This window comes from Arvicanthis niloticus, chromosome 8, assembly GCF_011762505.2.
Source record: "Arvicanthis niloticus isolate mArvNil1 chromosome 8, mArvNil1.pat.X, whole genome shotgun sequence".
NCBI lineage: Eukaryota > Metazoa > Chordata > Mammalia > Rodentia > Muridae > Arvicanthis > Arvicanthis niloticus.
Genome location: NC_047665.1, coordinates 47,719,145 through 47,735,014, shown reverse-complemented (window position 1 = coordinate 47,735,014; position 15,870 = coordinate 47,719,145). Strand labels below are relative to the sequence as shown.

General features: G+C 45.8%; 1 protein-coding gene across 1 annotated transcript in view; it reads right to left on the bottom strand.

The window, feature by feature from the left end:
- Window positions 1-7,964: 7,964 nt before the first annotated feature.
- Window positions 7,965-15,870, bottom strand: part of Edaradd (EDAR associated via death domain) — a 49,309-nt gene continuing 41,403 nt past the window's right edge. Inside the window, exon 6 of the mRNA XM_034510853.2 lies at window positions 7,965-14,204. Within this exon, the coding sequence (XP_034366744.1) occupies window positions 13,822-14,204 (383 nt within the window). The 3' untranslated portion in view covers window positions 7,965-13,821. The remainder of the gene's footprint in view (window positions 14,205-15,870) is intronic.

Genomic DNA, 15,870 nt, shown 5'->3' with positions numbered 1-15,870 from the left:
TAAGATACAAGAAGGAATATAAAGAATTCTATTCTCTTTATATATAATGTATGAATAATCATATAATACATAATATAAATTAATATGATGTATAAATTAATAAATATATATTGAGAGAGGAAAAAGAGAGAGAAAGGAAAAGGGAGAGGGAGACTCAAGATGTGTGTCCACTAACGGTAGAATAGTACAAAAGAAATTTTAAAGCCTCTCAGAGTCAGGCTGTATTTACCCTTACATTCACACACACGAGCACGCCCAGTCACTGAGACTTACTGAAAGGATTCCCTCAGCAACCCAGTCTTGGTACTGAATCAGACCTTCTGGTTCAGCTACTCTGCTTCTAGCTTTTGCTTATACAGCTCATTACAGTGATGAGTGAGACAGTAATAATAAATTCAGTGGTATCGTAAAGTGAATCAGAACTCAAGGTGGGTTTTCAAATACAAAAGCAGTTTTTATTTTACATTTCTCTCTCTCTCTCTCTCTCTCTCTCTCTCTCTCTCTCTCTCTCTCTCTCTCTCTGTGTGTGTGTGTGCATGTGTATGAGTACATGGGTGTGGGTGCCCCTTGAGGCCAGAAGAGGTCACCATATCCCCTGGAGTTGAAATTACAAATGTTTCTGAGCCCACTGCTGTGGATACTGGAAACCAAATTGGTTTTCCATGAGAGCAACAAGCATTCTTAACCACTGAGTAATCTCCCCAGCTTCCTCCAAGAACTCTTTTAAAAACTCGATTAATAGCTACACAGCGTGATGAATGTCTGTGCACTCACTGCCCAGCTGTGGCAACAATCAGTATAGCCCATCTTATTTCAGACAAGTCTCACCCACTGAAAAGCCCCTCCTACTTCATGTCCACTACTAGCCACTTCACAAACAAGTCCAAAAAAACTTCAGAAGCATTTCATACACTCACAGGTCCAGTAAGACTCCATTTTCAACAACGTTCTCTAGTCAGAATTCATAGGGGCTGGAACTTGTAATTGCATCTTATCAGGAGATGTGTGTGTGTTTCTTCATCTGTTTTGTGAATCAGACCTGAATCTTGCTTCTAGACTGATCCACCTATTACAAGGTACTCACCAGTTTTGTTTTGGTTTGTTTGTTTGTTTACAGTTTCTTGTAGCCCAGGTTGGCCTCACTTTCTATGTAGCTGAGGATAACCTTGACATCTGATCCTCCTGCCTCTGCTGCTTCCCAAGTCCTGAGTTTGAAAGTGTCCAACCCCACGCCTGGTGTATGTAGTGCTAAGGATCAGACACAGGGCTTTCCGTATGGTAGGCAGCGCTACCCATGGAGCCTCACAGCAGCCTCAGTTTGTATTCCAGTTTTTGATCAGAACATTTAGTGTCTAGCTGTTGATGGCCATTGCTTAAAATCACTTTCAATAAGGAAAAAAAAAAAAAAAAAAAACTAGACCAAAAACAAACAAACAAACAAACAAACAAAAAACCCAGTGATATTTTAATGTATCGTTTCTCCCACCCTTACTTGTGTGGAATTCTTAATTCGTCCATGAGAAAAATACCATTACTTCCATCGACTATATGTTAAGTTTATCAGAGGGGAATGGTACCGGATTTTGCCTCTCTCATTACCAGTTTTCAGGAGACATTGCCTCCCCCTCAGTCTGTCAAAGGTTACTCAACTTAGCTCCATTATCATAACAAAGACCTGAAACAATTAACTTGTGCCAAGATTTATCTGAGCTTACTGGTTTGCAGAGTTGGGACCACAGAAAGTTGGCCCCATGTTTTTTGGATCTGTGTCAAGGCAGCACACCCTGGTGAGAGCATGTGGTGGAGCAAGAGGGAGGAGAGGACAGGCCACTTAAAGACCAGCAGATGGCTGAGTGAGTAAAGACACTTTAACTACCAAGCTAAAGGTACTTGCTGCCAAGCCTGGTGACCTGCGTTCAATTCCTGGGACCCATGTGGTAGAGAGAGACAATCTACTTCTGCACATTGTCGACCTTTGACTGTCAGGAGTACACGTGCCATACACACTAAATCACCAGGTAACAAATAAATAAATGACTGGAGAGGTGGCTCAGCAGTTAAGAGCACTAACTGCTCTTCCAGGGGGACCAGAGTTCAATTCCCAGCACCTACATGGCAGCTTGCAACTGTCTGTAACTCCAGTTCCAGGGGAGGGGACACCCTTTTCTGTTCCACAGGATCCTGTACTCACATGGAGTATATAAACTTCCACAAGCATGCTGTGGTGGTTTGAATATGGTTGCCCCAGGGAGTGGCACTATTAGGAGGTGTGGCCTTGTTGGAGTAGGTGTGGACTTGTTGGAGGAAGTGTGTCATTGTGGGTGTGGGCTTTAAGACCCTCATCCTAGCTGCCTGGAAGGCACTCTTCTCCTATCTGCCTTCGGAACAAGATACAGAACTCTCAGCTCCTCCTACACCATCCCTGCCTGGACACTGCCAAGCTCCTGCCTTGATGATACTGGACTGAACCTCTGAACCTAGAAGCCAGCCTCAGTTAAATGTTGTCCTTTATAAGAGTTGCCTTCGTTGTGGTATTTTAACTAAGGCACATGTATACATACACATACAAATAAAAGATAAATAAAAATATAAAAATAAGTAAATTGTCCAGGCTATGGTGGCAGGAAGGAAGCTGAGAGAGAGACTTAAGAGGCTGTTACTTGGAAACCGTTCACTGGAGCTGAGAGAGGATCAAAGCCAAAGATGTGAGCAGGATCTGGAACCACATAGGACTCAAAAGTCGGGGGTCCAGGAAGGAAGTCTAGGCAATGTTAAGGGGGAAATGGGAAAGTCTCCAGCGAAGAGCTGAAGGTGGGAATAACGAATCCGTGTAAGTTGAAGTAATGGGGATGAGTGAAACTGTTCCCCATCGTGCCACACCCCACCCCACTACACCCCTACCCCACACCCCACCCCTTCCTCACCTCTACTCCACCCCACTCCCAACTCCACCACCACCATTTATACCAAGAATTAAACCCAGGAGTTGCTCACACTAAGCAAGCACTCCACCGCAGAACCTTAGCAACCTGGACTTGTTTTCATTTTTATAAACTGTTTTGAGACACTCTCAATAAATTGTACAGACTGGCTTTGAACTCAGTCTGTAGCCCAGGCTAGCCTTTATTTGAATTTGTGATCCTCCTGCCTCAGCTTCCTGAGCATCGGAGATTATAGGCTCATGCCAGCAGAGCAGCTCCTTTTAAATTTCTGTTTTGTTTTAAAACCTGGCTGGTTACCTGTGTCCCTATGATCGATCCAGGAACAGAACTAGCTGAAGGAGGACATGGCAGCCAGAAGCCAACAAGTGCACCACACACCTTACCCACGCTGCTTCCCAGTGCTGAGGTTGGAGTGAGGTTCATCTTCCTCTAATTTACACAGAGGTACAACTGTGCAAACTCAGCTGTGCTCAATGAGCAAGAATTATCTCCAAGCCTCTTATTATCTCCAAGCAGAGAATGTATCAATTTGTTTTCTCTGAAGTTTACCTGTAGTTTTCACTGTCTTGAGTTGATACAAACGCCCAGTGTTTCTCCTAAGATCTCTCAGATATCAGATATATGTTTTTATGATTACCTAGTTATTACTTAGAACAGAGTCTGGACCACAATGTTTTGACTAAGTGGATTAGCATTAGAATAGCCTGTGATGGTCTGTGGTGGAGGGATGGACTCCTGCAACAGTAGCAGAGAGGAAGTGGAATCTCATGACTAGGCAGGAAATCATCTTGGTTTGAAATGACAAACACCCAGGAGCTCTACGTCCCCATGTGATCTGACTGTCTTCATTTTCTTAATCTGTAGACCAGAATGCATCAGAAAACTAAGGTCATGGAAAGAAGCTGGTGGCTCAGGTCAAACTGGGTCTAACTGTTGGACATGGCTCTGTAAGACTCCGGAGGTGGGGCTTCTAGGGAAATGATTGCCTTCTCTTAGTTTGTTTGACACAGAGTTTCATTCTGTAGCCAAAGCTAGCCTGGAACTCATTAAGTCTCTCCGGAGTGCTGCCATTATAGCTGTGAGCTACCCCAGCTAACATGAACCTTGGGAAGAATGAAAATCACCCAAATGATTTTAGCCTAAGGGTCAACATTAAAAAAAATTTTTTTATTACTATCTCTGTGTATGGTGTGTGTGTGTGTGTCTGTCTGTCTGTCTGTCATGGTGCACATGTAGCAGTCAGAGGAAAGCTCTGTGGAGTCCGTTCTATCCTCCCCACCTTTACTGGGGTTCCATTGGTCACATTCAGATTGCCAGGCTTATTTGTCAGGCTTATTTGTTAAGGACTTTCAGCTACTGAACCATTTCACTGGCTCTATTTACTCTCTCTCTCTCCTCCTCCTCTTCCTCTTCCTCCTCCTCCTCCTCCCTCGCCCTCTCCCCTCCCCCTTTCCCTCTCTCCTCATCTTTCTTCCCCTCTCTCCCTCCCTCTCTTTCCCTCCCTCTATCTCCTTCACTCTCCCTCTCCCTCTCTCCATTTCTCTCCCTCTCCCTCTCTCCCCCTCTCACTCCCTCTCCTCCTCCCTCCATCCTTCCCCCTCCTTGTCTTCACAATCCTCCTTATCTTTTATTGAAAACCCAAGCCAGATTTATCAAAAATACACCTAACTTTCTAGACACTGTGTGGCTATCACCACCACCTAGAGTCAGAGGCCGCATTTGGGTGCTTGTCCCATCAAACTCTGCCTGCCGTAGGGTAGGCCCAAGAATTGTCCCTTCTGTAGGGATTCCTTAGCCACTGACTGTGGACCTTCTGAAAGCTGAGGCCCTGGCTGAAGGTAGCAGAAGCTGCATTGTTTCTGAAAACAGCGCCATCTGTTGGAGTAGGATTTGGGGTGAAGTTCTGGCCTATGCTGACCTTTAGCACTTCCGGCAGTGGTAATCTGAACAGTTCCTCATAACAACCAGATGAGCCAAGATCACGTGTGCATGACAGCGCCTGTTGAGGGATCCAGACTCAGGGCTCTTGTGAGTTCTTTCAGGATGAGCCCCCAAAGGTTCGAGAGAGGATTACTGCACATGGCTCCAGTATCTAGAACTGGCTGGGGAGATGGCTCATTTGGTAAAGTGCCTTGTCACTCCAAGCATGAGGACTTGCAGCACTCACATAAAGGCCAAGCTCAATGGTGTGCACCTGTGATCCCATGGTAGATGGGGGACAGGTGGCCTCGATGCTCACTGTTCAGCCTAGCTTCCCACCACCTATGGAGAAGTCATGCGGCTTTAAAATGCTCTCTCTCTCTCCTCTCTTTCCTTCTCTCTCTCTGTCTCTCTGTCTGTCTCTGTCTCTCTCTCCCTCCCTCCCTCCCTCACTCACTCACTCTCTCCCTCTATCTTTTTGCCTCTCTGCTCAGGCTTCAAATATGTGTGCCTCTGGCAGGATGTGTGTGTGTGTGTGTGTGTGTGTGTGTGTGTGTGCTTGAAATAGAGGCATGTTAGCTTAATTAAGATCATAGGTGAAAATAGTAAGTTTGCTGTGTTTTGAGTGTGACATGTCCCCCACAAGATCATGTGTTAGGACTCTTGATCTCCAGCTGGTGACAATCTGTGGGGAGATTGTGGAGCCTTTGGGAGGCAGGACCTTTCTAGAGAAAGAGTCGATTGGGGAGGGAGAGTCCTTGAGGATTGATTTATCTTTATCCTGTGCACCTGCCTGCCTGCCTGCAGGCGCGCGCGCACGCGCGCGCGCGCGCACACACACACACACACCCACCATTTAATTTAGATACTTGTAGCTACAGCTTTGAGGAGTCTTTTTATGATGTTACTGACATTTTAAAACATTCAGTATAGAGCTAGTATTTTTTAAATGACTTTTGCTTATTTATCTTACATGTGCATGCCACAGTAGCCATGTTGGAGGTCAGAGAACAGCCTGTGGGAGCTGGCTCTCTCCTCCCACCATGTGTGTCTTGGGGACTGAGCTCACTTTATGAGGTGTGGTGATAGTGAGCCATCTCACTATCCTAGGTTAGTATTTCTTACAAACCTTTCTAGTGCCAATATACTGGCATGTGTTTTTCAAAGTGTCTCTTTACTGGTTGCAACGGGTGAAATCTGGCTAGGCAGACTAGCTGGGACTTGACAATTCTGGGGAGGGATTCCAAGACCCAGAGATCACAGGCATGGTGGGGCACCTTGGGCAGGGATCTCCCAGCTCTTTGGGATCAACAAGGAATTGGCTGTCTAGAATTGACAGGTGCTTGAATGAAGCATGAAGGAATCTGGCCCCATCTCCTCTGAAATCTTCCCAAATTGATATTTAAGCATTAACTCACCATCTCCTAGATCAACCCACTTGTTCCCAGTTCAGAGGCTTTGCCAGGAACAGGTAAAACAATGTTCGTCACGTGTTTTCTGTCAAGTGGTGTGTAAAAACTGTCTGTTTTCACGAGTAGCACGAGAAGAGACTCATCATGGATCTGAACAGACTTCTGGGCATGTTTAACTTAGATTGCGTTTTTTTTTTTTTTCTTAGTTGTTTTGCAGTTTCATTTTATATTGAATTTTTGAACTACAATTAAGTCACCATGATAATAAGACTTTATTGCTAATATTATTTTTAAATGCTGTGATAAATTTCAAGACAGATGCATCTTAGGGTCCCTGGATAGAGTTACAAAGAGTCTCCTCATTTAAACTGACAGAGATAGTTATGTTTGGATGGGATGGGCGGGAGAACAAGGAATTCAAGCAGGTAACAACTTGTTTGGTTTTGATTCTGGGTCACTTGAGCAGCCATGTGAAAGATGAGATGTGAAACAAAGTGAGTTGAAAGAGAGAGGGGTAGTTCCCAACACGGAGCAGCTAGATACACTGCATGTGTGTGCGTGTGGCATGTGTGAGTTTGTGTGTCGGATGGGGTGTGTGTGTGCGGGGAGGGGGCTTGCTAGCCATCCAGCTCAGTCCAAAACCTGAGGTCCAGGCCAGGGAGAGATCCTGTCTTAAAAAACCCAAGGTGGATGGCACCAAAGGAATGATGCTGGAGATTGATCTCTAACTTCCACATGCATGTATACCTCACCCCATGTGCACACATGTGAACCTGTGTTCTTGTATAACACACACACACACCATACATAGAGACAGTAGTATAATAATAATAATAAGAAAGCTGCCCAAAGAGAGAAATAAACCAGGAAGTCGAGTCTTACGGATGCTGGAGCTGCTGGAAGATGGGGTTCACAAAACTGCAAGGATGAATCATAGAGCAAGTGAGTCTGAAGAGTTAATAAGGTTCCAGTCAGAGAGGGCAACCCCATCGATATCTAGAGGATGGATCCGGTCAGGACAAGCAGGTAGTAATAGTGAAATGCCACTTCACATACAGACACAGTACACTGGAGACCCTCTGGGAAGGCTAACTGCTCATCTTTCCCCCTGCTCAGCGCATCTTGGACCTAGTCCTTGACCACCTTTGTTCACATCCTCTCATCCTGTCAGCCCTTACCCACAGTGACTCTGCCTGTCCACAGTTCCTGGAATGGAGGGTTGTGCTGTTTGTTTCAGCATCTCCAGCTTCTGGAACTCGTTTGAGAAAACCACAGAGTACTCAAGTAACAGACATGGATGATGAGCTAACAGGACATGTAAGCTGATGGCCATGTTGGAGACCATACAAAGTAGGTATTAGGGGATGGCTCAGTCAGGAATGTGACTTTTGTTTGAGCATGAGGACCCATAACTTAGGTAAAAACGCTGGGCATGCAGGCATACACTTGTTATTTCCACACTGAGGGGGCAGAGATAGGAAGACCTCTTGGGCTTACTGGCCAGCTAGCCTGGCCTAATTTATGAGCTCTGGGCCAATGAGGGACTCTGTCTCAAAGAATGTGAATGGTGTGTGTTTGTGTGCATGACACCCAAGGGTGTCCTTCTGCCTCTACACAAATGTGCGTACATGCAAAACACCCCTTCCGAGAAATGCATACACATTTAAAAAATGAGGCACCCATTTTTAACTGCAGTTGACATCAGTCTTTAATTTTGTAGCACCCATTATTACAATTATAAAAAAATCTTTCCTTACTCATTAGAAAAACAGAATCATAGAGAGGATGAAAATGTAGATAGATTCAAAAGGATAGCACCAAGGTATACAGATGGCGTTCCGTGGAAGTAGGGCTTTTAGAAGCTTTGCCTTCCCAGGCTGAACTGTCTTGTGTAAGTTCCCAGGGGATGCTGCAGAGGACAGCGGTCACTGGATGGTCACACAAAATGGAATATCCTCTTTCACCTCCAAGAGAGCTGGGCAATTCCATCATTTCATTTCTAGTTGCATCATTGACCACCCCAGGTCTTTCAGTCCACTTGCTCACCCAGGGATCCCCTGCCAGCCATAACTCCCAGAGCCATACCCTTGCTGCATAGCCACAGGAAGAAAGGAAGCAGACCCTGCTCCATCCAAGTCCTTCAAGTCTAGGTCTTGGGAACCCACAGGTGCTCCATCCACTGATGCTGAAACTTCAGTAGCCCCAGTACTTGACCCAGCATCTTGGCTTTGATTCTCTCTAAACACATCAAAGGCAAGACTCACCCTTCCTTATACATCTGTAACCAAGTACACAGGAGTCCCAGGGTGGGGTCTGAGTCCCAGGCAGGGGATGAGACAGCAAATGTGTCTCAGTGTGCTTCCAAAGGTGTGTGCCTCAGAGAGTGGTTTTGCATTGCTAGGTCCATGGTGGTGGTGTTTCTGTGTGTACACATGACAACATGAAGCAGATGTTTGTTGCCAGGTCATAGAGGGGAATACTGTTGGCTGGTGGAAGGAGCTGATTTGAGATATGCATACAGCTGGCTCTGAACAAGTGGTGTAGAGAGCAATATTATGGCTTCAAATAGGAGGGAAATTATAAAGCAGTGACAATAGGGTTGATTTAAAAAAAAAAAAAATGGGGGAAGTCTTCACTCAAAACCAAATGAGATCTGCTTAACTGCCTACAAAGGAGAGGCCAGAAAAGAAAAATCTGTTAGGCCTCTGTTATTAATCCTTTCTTTAGAAGCAAATCTTAGGCTGGGCAATGGTGGCACACACCTTTAATCCCAGCACTTGGGAGGCAGAGGCAGGTGGATTTCTGAGTTTGAGGCCAGCTTGGTCTACAGAGTGAGTTCCAGGACAGCCAGAGCTACACAGAGAAACCCTGTCTCGAAAACCAAAAAATAAATAAATAGAAGCACATGTTTTTTGTAATGTAGATGGCTGAAAGACAGTTGGAGGCTGAGACTGCTGTATCATGGCATCCTTGGGTGCTAAACTAGGAGAGGATGAGACCCAATAGACACTACCCTTAGTCCCCAAGGAGGCAAATCTATCAGTACTGATAGATGAGTACCAGGCCACTGTGCTGGGCACATCCTGGAGACAAGAACCTCTGTCTCAGCCGTGTCACTGTTATAGTGCCTTTTCCTGCTGAGTCAGAGAAAACATACCCTTTCTTTTTCTCTGTCTTAGTGGAGCCTGCTTGGAAGGTGCCTAACCAAGCTGGACTTTATTGTCCAGCAGGGGGCAGCACTACATAAAATTACTGTTCAGAATGGCCTGATTTCCTGTCAAGTGCTACAGAAGTGTGGCCTCATTTCCAAGTCAGTGCTACAGAAGCGTGGTTGCTTTGTACAGAGTGTTGTTTTGTTTTGTTTTTAGAGGCACAAGTTGAACACCCTAGCACAGCTGCAAGCCCTAACTTGTTAAAACCCCACCATGCTAATATTGCATACTGTGTTTTTGTCTGCCCCTCTTGTGTGGGTCCCCAGGAGTGTGTAATTTTGCCCCTGTGTATTTGATACCTGTCCAGTGTAGTTTTGAGTTTTTCCCTTTCACACTTTAATTTGACTCTCCACTACTGCACCCAAATAAAATGTATACTATATATGGCCTCATCATAGACCTTTACAGATGGAAATTTTGCTTAAAAAAAAAATACTTTGGGAAACATGGCTAAGCAGATTTTAACATTTTTGACAGGAAAACAACCTCATTCCCAAGCAGCTCGCCTTACTACTGGTGTCTAGGACAGAAAACTCTTATGGGTTAATGATGATGGGGTGGAGAAATGATGCATCATCTCAGGCTACTCTTGCACAGGACATGAGTTTATTTCCCAACACCCATGCCTATCGACTCCAGCTCCAGGGGATCTGATACCTCAGGTCTCTACAAACACCTGTGCTCAAGTGCACACATCACACAGAGACATGTAACTAAAAACAATCAAATATTTACAAAACTGATGACTAAGCTTCCAATAATTATTTAACCAGTTGGTCATAAAGTGACCTCCTCCTCCCTGGTCTCACCTTTGTGAAGTTCCATGGTATTTATGCTTCTGTAGAACTCACTGGCCATAAGCTACCTTTCAATAAGCTGGTTTGTACTGTAGTTGAGAACAATCCTTGGCTTTCTTTGTACAACACAAATCCAAGTCATCTTACATCTATCGTCAGAATTAACCTGAAATCGTTCAGTACATTTCTCTGTTGATTCCATGCTCCTATTAATTAAAGATAAAGGTAAATTCTGGGGTGTCAGTCATGTACCAGCACACATGGCTTGCATGACATTTTGTTTTCTTTTTGAAGCAGGGTCTCATATATTGAAGGCTGGCCTCAAACTCATTGTGTAGCTAATGATGACTTTGAATTTCTGATCCTCTACTTCTACCCACAAGTGCTGGAGTTATAGACATGTGTCATCACAGTGGTTTATGCAATGCTGGGAATCAAACTCAGACCTTTGGCGTGCTAGGCAAGGACTCTACCAACTGAGCTACCTTCCCAGACCAAGCTTGACATTGTCCCTATAGATTTACTTTTGTGTGTGTGTGTGTGTGTGTTTATTCCGTGCATGTATGAATGCCTTTGGAGGCTAGAAGAGGGTGTCAGATCACCAGGAGCTAGTGTTACAGGCAGTCGTGACCCACCCCATGTCAGTACTTAACACTTAACTCAAGAGCAGCAAGTGTTCTTCAGTGCTGAGCCATCCTCCTACCCCTGATTGACAGTTTCGATCCAATGCTAGAAAGGCAAGTTCAGTGAACGCTGACAAGCACAGCTCTCTTCTGGAGATGCATTGTGACCAGTTCAGTTTGGAGGCTGAAGTGCTGGCATCACTTCCTGTGAAAGTGATGGTTGAGAGGATTGGTTGCTCCGGGCCAATCTGAACAGTATTCACTCTGGAAGCGTGTGGTGTATGAAACTCAAGTTATGGGATACACTGAAATGCTACGGCTGGCATTTCTTAATGTTCCATTATCCCTCTATCTCTGAGCCTCACCTCCTGAGTTCCTTCCTGCAAAGTGATTTCTAAAGCCCCTCTCATTTTCCTACACTTGCTTCTGCTCTAAGAAGTGAGCAAGCGCTAAACCAGATGTGGTGGCCCAGGACTTGGAAGGCAGAGGCAGGCAATCAGAAATTTGGGGTCATCCCCTGCTACAGAGTGAGTGTGAGAGGAGCTTGAGCTAGGAGACCCTGTGTAAACAGTCAGGTCATGCCGCGAATAGTTTAATGAGAAAGTAGACAACCAATCACATCTGTGAAATGTTTAGAGCCCCTCCCCCTGAAACCCCCTCAAGTTCTGGGAGCCTAGATCAAGCCCATGATGCTTACAACATCTGACTTTCCTGAGACGCTATTTATAAAAATATCTGCAGTTAGGGGCTGGAGAGATGAGCTCTGCAGCTAAGCACACTAGCTGTTCTTACAGATGTGTTCCCAGCACCCACATGGAGATTGATAAACAAACGTCTGTAACTCCAGTTCTAGGATATCCAACACCCTTTGGCCTCTGCAGGTACCATGCATGCAGGAAAAAAAAACCCATTCATACAAATAAATCTAAAAAATATTGAAACATCCGCATTTGATCACTAGCTGCCACTCTGAAAAGACTGGCAATAAGGTGGACACTGATGTGATTCACAGTGAGCCAGAAGCAATGGGCTTCGCTGTAGGTGTGGTTGATTGGGGCTCACACTGAATGAGAAGCTGGCCTTACTCACCAACAGCCTAAGGGGAAAATCAAATTGTTATGAGAAAAAAAAAGTGGTTTAGAAAATCATCTTCTTTTGAGTTCATCTTAATATCTCCGTCCTAAACGTTTAGTCAGCGTTATTCTTCCTTTAGTGTATATGGATAGGGGTCTGTGAGCTTGTGTGTACGTGTGCGTGTGGAAGCCAGAGAACGGCTCTGGGGTTGCTCCTCAGGATACTGTGAGCTTGGTTTTTTGAGACAAGATCTTTTACCAGCTTGTAGCTCACCACACAGGCTAGGCTGGCTGGCAGTCAAGCCCCATGGATCCACCTGCCTCCTAGCATTGGCACTAAAAGTGGAAACCACCATGCCAAGCTTTTTGTTTTTTCTTGTGGGTTCTCATAAAAATAAAACTCATTAATAATAAAGGTGCAGGTGTAGCTCGGTGGTAGAGTCCTGGCCCTGGCTTAAAAAACAAAAAACAAAAAACAAAAAAAACCCAAAAAACCAAGAGGCATGGGTAACAAGCAGGCTGTGTGTGTGTGTGTGTGTGTGTGTGTGTGTGTGTGTGTGTGTGTGTGTGTGTGAAGGTCAAAGATTGACCCTCAGGTATCTTCCTCAGTTACGCTTCACCTTCCTGTTTGAGACAAGGTCTCTCCCTAAACACAAAGCTTGCCAACTTGGCTATCTGGTTATCCAGGGAGTACCTGGATCTCACTGCCCAGTACTGGGGTTACAGGCACATGCTGCCATGTCTGGCTTTTATGTGGATGCTGCTGACCAGGTCCTTATACTGTTAAGCCAAGCACTTTACTCATTGGCCCATGCCCTCAGCCTTCCCAAAGGGCATTTTAAAACATGTGTGTGTGTGTTGTTGCACATGTATACAGATGTGCATGTGCATGTGTGTGCATATAGACTCCCAAAGTTGATGTTGAAAGTGTTCCTCAATCGCTCTGCACATTGTTTATTGAGAGAGTCCCTCAGCTGAGCCCAGAGTTCATCCACGTGCCTAGTCTAGCTAGCCAGCTTGCTCTGGGAATCGCTGTGTCTGCCTTCTGAGTGCTGGAATTACAGGTGGGCTGCCACATCATCCCCTCACTTATGTGGGTTCTGGGGACCTGGACTCTGGTCCTCATGCTTTATATGGTGGGCACTGTAACCACTGAGTTATCTCTCTAGCCCCCCAAAAGGTCATATTGAGCATTGTTCTTTGTCAATGCCATTCCCAAGACACCAACCCACTCTTCTTCTCCAACAAACCATACACTTTGTATTTTTTAAAAAATGCTAAATTCAATGACAGTATTGATAGCCTATAGATTACAAAAGTATTTGATTTTTTAAAAAAAGCCCATGTATCTGGGCCACATTATACAGTATTCTCTTGATCTCCTAAGCCTTTTACAACAGTAACAGTGAACAGGCCAGGGTGACTTCTCCATGCCATCTTCTGCTAGGCTGGGAATGAAAAGATTCTGTATGGGATGACTCAGACATGTCCAGAGACATGGCTAGTTTGGGATCCTGCTGCAATCTTGGCAGTATTTAAGGAGAGTGTCATTTTCTTTCCATGTTGGCATAACTCTGTCCCAGCCACAGGCTCTGGCTCTATATGGCCTACAAAATATTCTTCCCCGATTCCAGGTTCAAATATTAAATTAAAACAAATGTGCAAAAGGAAACAAATATCTGCCACTGAAACAACCCGTCCTTCCACAAGTCATCAGCTTCAGGGACAAACACTGCCCATGTCATATCCTCATCTAAAAACCTTAAGTTAAGAGCAGGTACATTCTCCCCGTGAGCCATGCTGGTCCAGCAAGCCATAAGGCCGATGCCAGAGGAGGGGATTCTAGAAGTGCATGGAACTGTCCGCGTGTCCCCGGTGGGGCCACTCCTCATCCACCCACCTGCGCAGGATCTTCTCCACGTCAGCCCTGTGGTAAAGTCGACAGAGCTCCATCAGTTGGCCCACAGTCCTCTGGCTGTTTCGGAATAAGAACTCCAGCGTGGGGCTCTGGGGCCTCTGTTCCAGGAAGCACAGTTCATCATAGGGCATGCCCCATTTGCTGGCAAAATTCCTCCAGTTTTTCACGGTCGGGTGACATGGATCCAGCTTTATCCTGATCACATCTAGCAAGTCCTGATCGTTGAGCAAGTCGCTGATGGTGGGGGCCCGGGGGGAACAGGAAGAGCAAGAACAGCCTTCCTTACATGGCTGGTTTCTGCTGACACCTGCAGGATGACAGAGAGGCCACAGATTACCCAGAAGCCTCATGCACTGGGAACACACACACACACACACACACACACACACACACACAATGCTCCCTTTATTTTCTTGCCATATTAGTGACATCATCTAAGTGTCACACACACGTTTCCTTCCTTGGAATCATGCAGAACATTCGTTTCTCATTGCTTACACACAGTATTATTCTTCTCTGCTCATGTAAGTGTACACTTGTGTGTGTAGAGGTCAGAGGACAATCTTGGGTGTCAATCCTTGGGTGCCACCCTCCCCTTCACCTCTCTTTGAAGGCAGGGTCTCTTACTGACCTAGAGTCAACAAATTAGGCTAGACTGGCTGGTCAGGAAGCCTCAGGGATCTACCTGAATCTGGATCCTGCTGTTCAGGTTACTGAAATCCGTTGCCTCTGAGGTACCCAGCTTTTACTTTTAGGTAGGTACACAGCAAGAACTTTATCCACCGAGCCTGGTTTTTCTTTATTTGTTTAAGACAGTACCTCTCACTGACCTGGAGCTTACTAAGAAGGGTAGCAAACCCCAAGGATCTCTTTCTCCTTAGCACCGGGGTCACAGACATGTGCATGACCACATGGTTCCTGCCTCAGATTCATTCTGCAAGGCAAGCACTTTGCTGCGTCATCTCTCTAGACACCAAGGTGGTTCTCAACCTTCCTAGTGCTGCGACCCTTTAATACAGCTCCTCATGCTGTGGTGACCACAATCATAAAATTATTTTTGTTGCTACTTAATAGCTGTAATTTTGCTACAGTTATGACTTATAATGTAAATGTCTGATATGTGACCCCTGTAAAAGCATCGTTTGGCCCCATGGGGGTGGGGGTGGGGAGTCACAACCCACAGCTTGAGAACGGCTGCTTTACAGGCTAAGAAAGTCTGGTGAGCTGGCTTTACAGGCTAAGAAAGTCTGGTGAGCTGGGAGCAGCAGCGAGAGTTGTCAGCCCCATCTTGCCTCTTCACCTCCATGGTTTGCTCTGCTCTAGCGTGCAGTTGTAGGGCCATTGGCCAGACTGAGGGTTCCAGGACCAGCTCATGCTTGTGCATAGATCCACCTCCTCTTCCTGGCAGCTTTTTAAAAGTTGCATTTACTGTTGTCATCGTGTGTGTGTGTGTGTGTGTGTGTGTGTGTACAGACTGCCAGAGTCAGATTTCTTGTCCACCACGTGGGAGCCCCTTTCCCTACTAAGCCATTCCATGTCAGGCCTCCCTGACAGCTTTTGACACCAAACCTAGCATGCAAAGATGTCATTGTGACCACCCAACCCGTCATAAGTTCTCGAAGAGAGGGAGAATTGGGCTGTCTGCCCCGTGCGCATGCGCATAACTGAAAACAAGCTCCAGGGATGGTGGTAGAAAGCTTCTAGTCAAAATTTACAGCCTCCTTATCGTTGTTCCTCTGCTCTATCTGTTCCCCCCACCCCCCTCAAGCAGGCTTTGTCTGAAGTGTGGCCAGCAGCCCTGGGGGCGTGCAGAGAGCTGGAAGCAGGCCGAGAAAGAGCGCAGACTCTAGCCTGGGTCTCACCCAAATCTGGTTCCCAACAGGGAGGGTGGCCTCCCCGCCCCAGTCCTCCCAGCATTGTTTATTAGCAGAAGATGATTGGGAGGTGAGGTTAGAGGGGAAGAGGTATCAGGA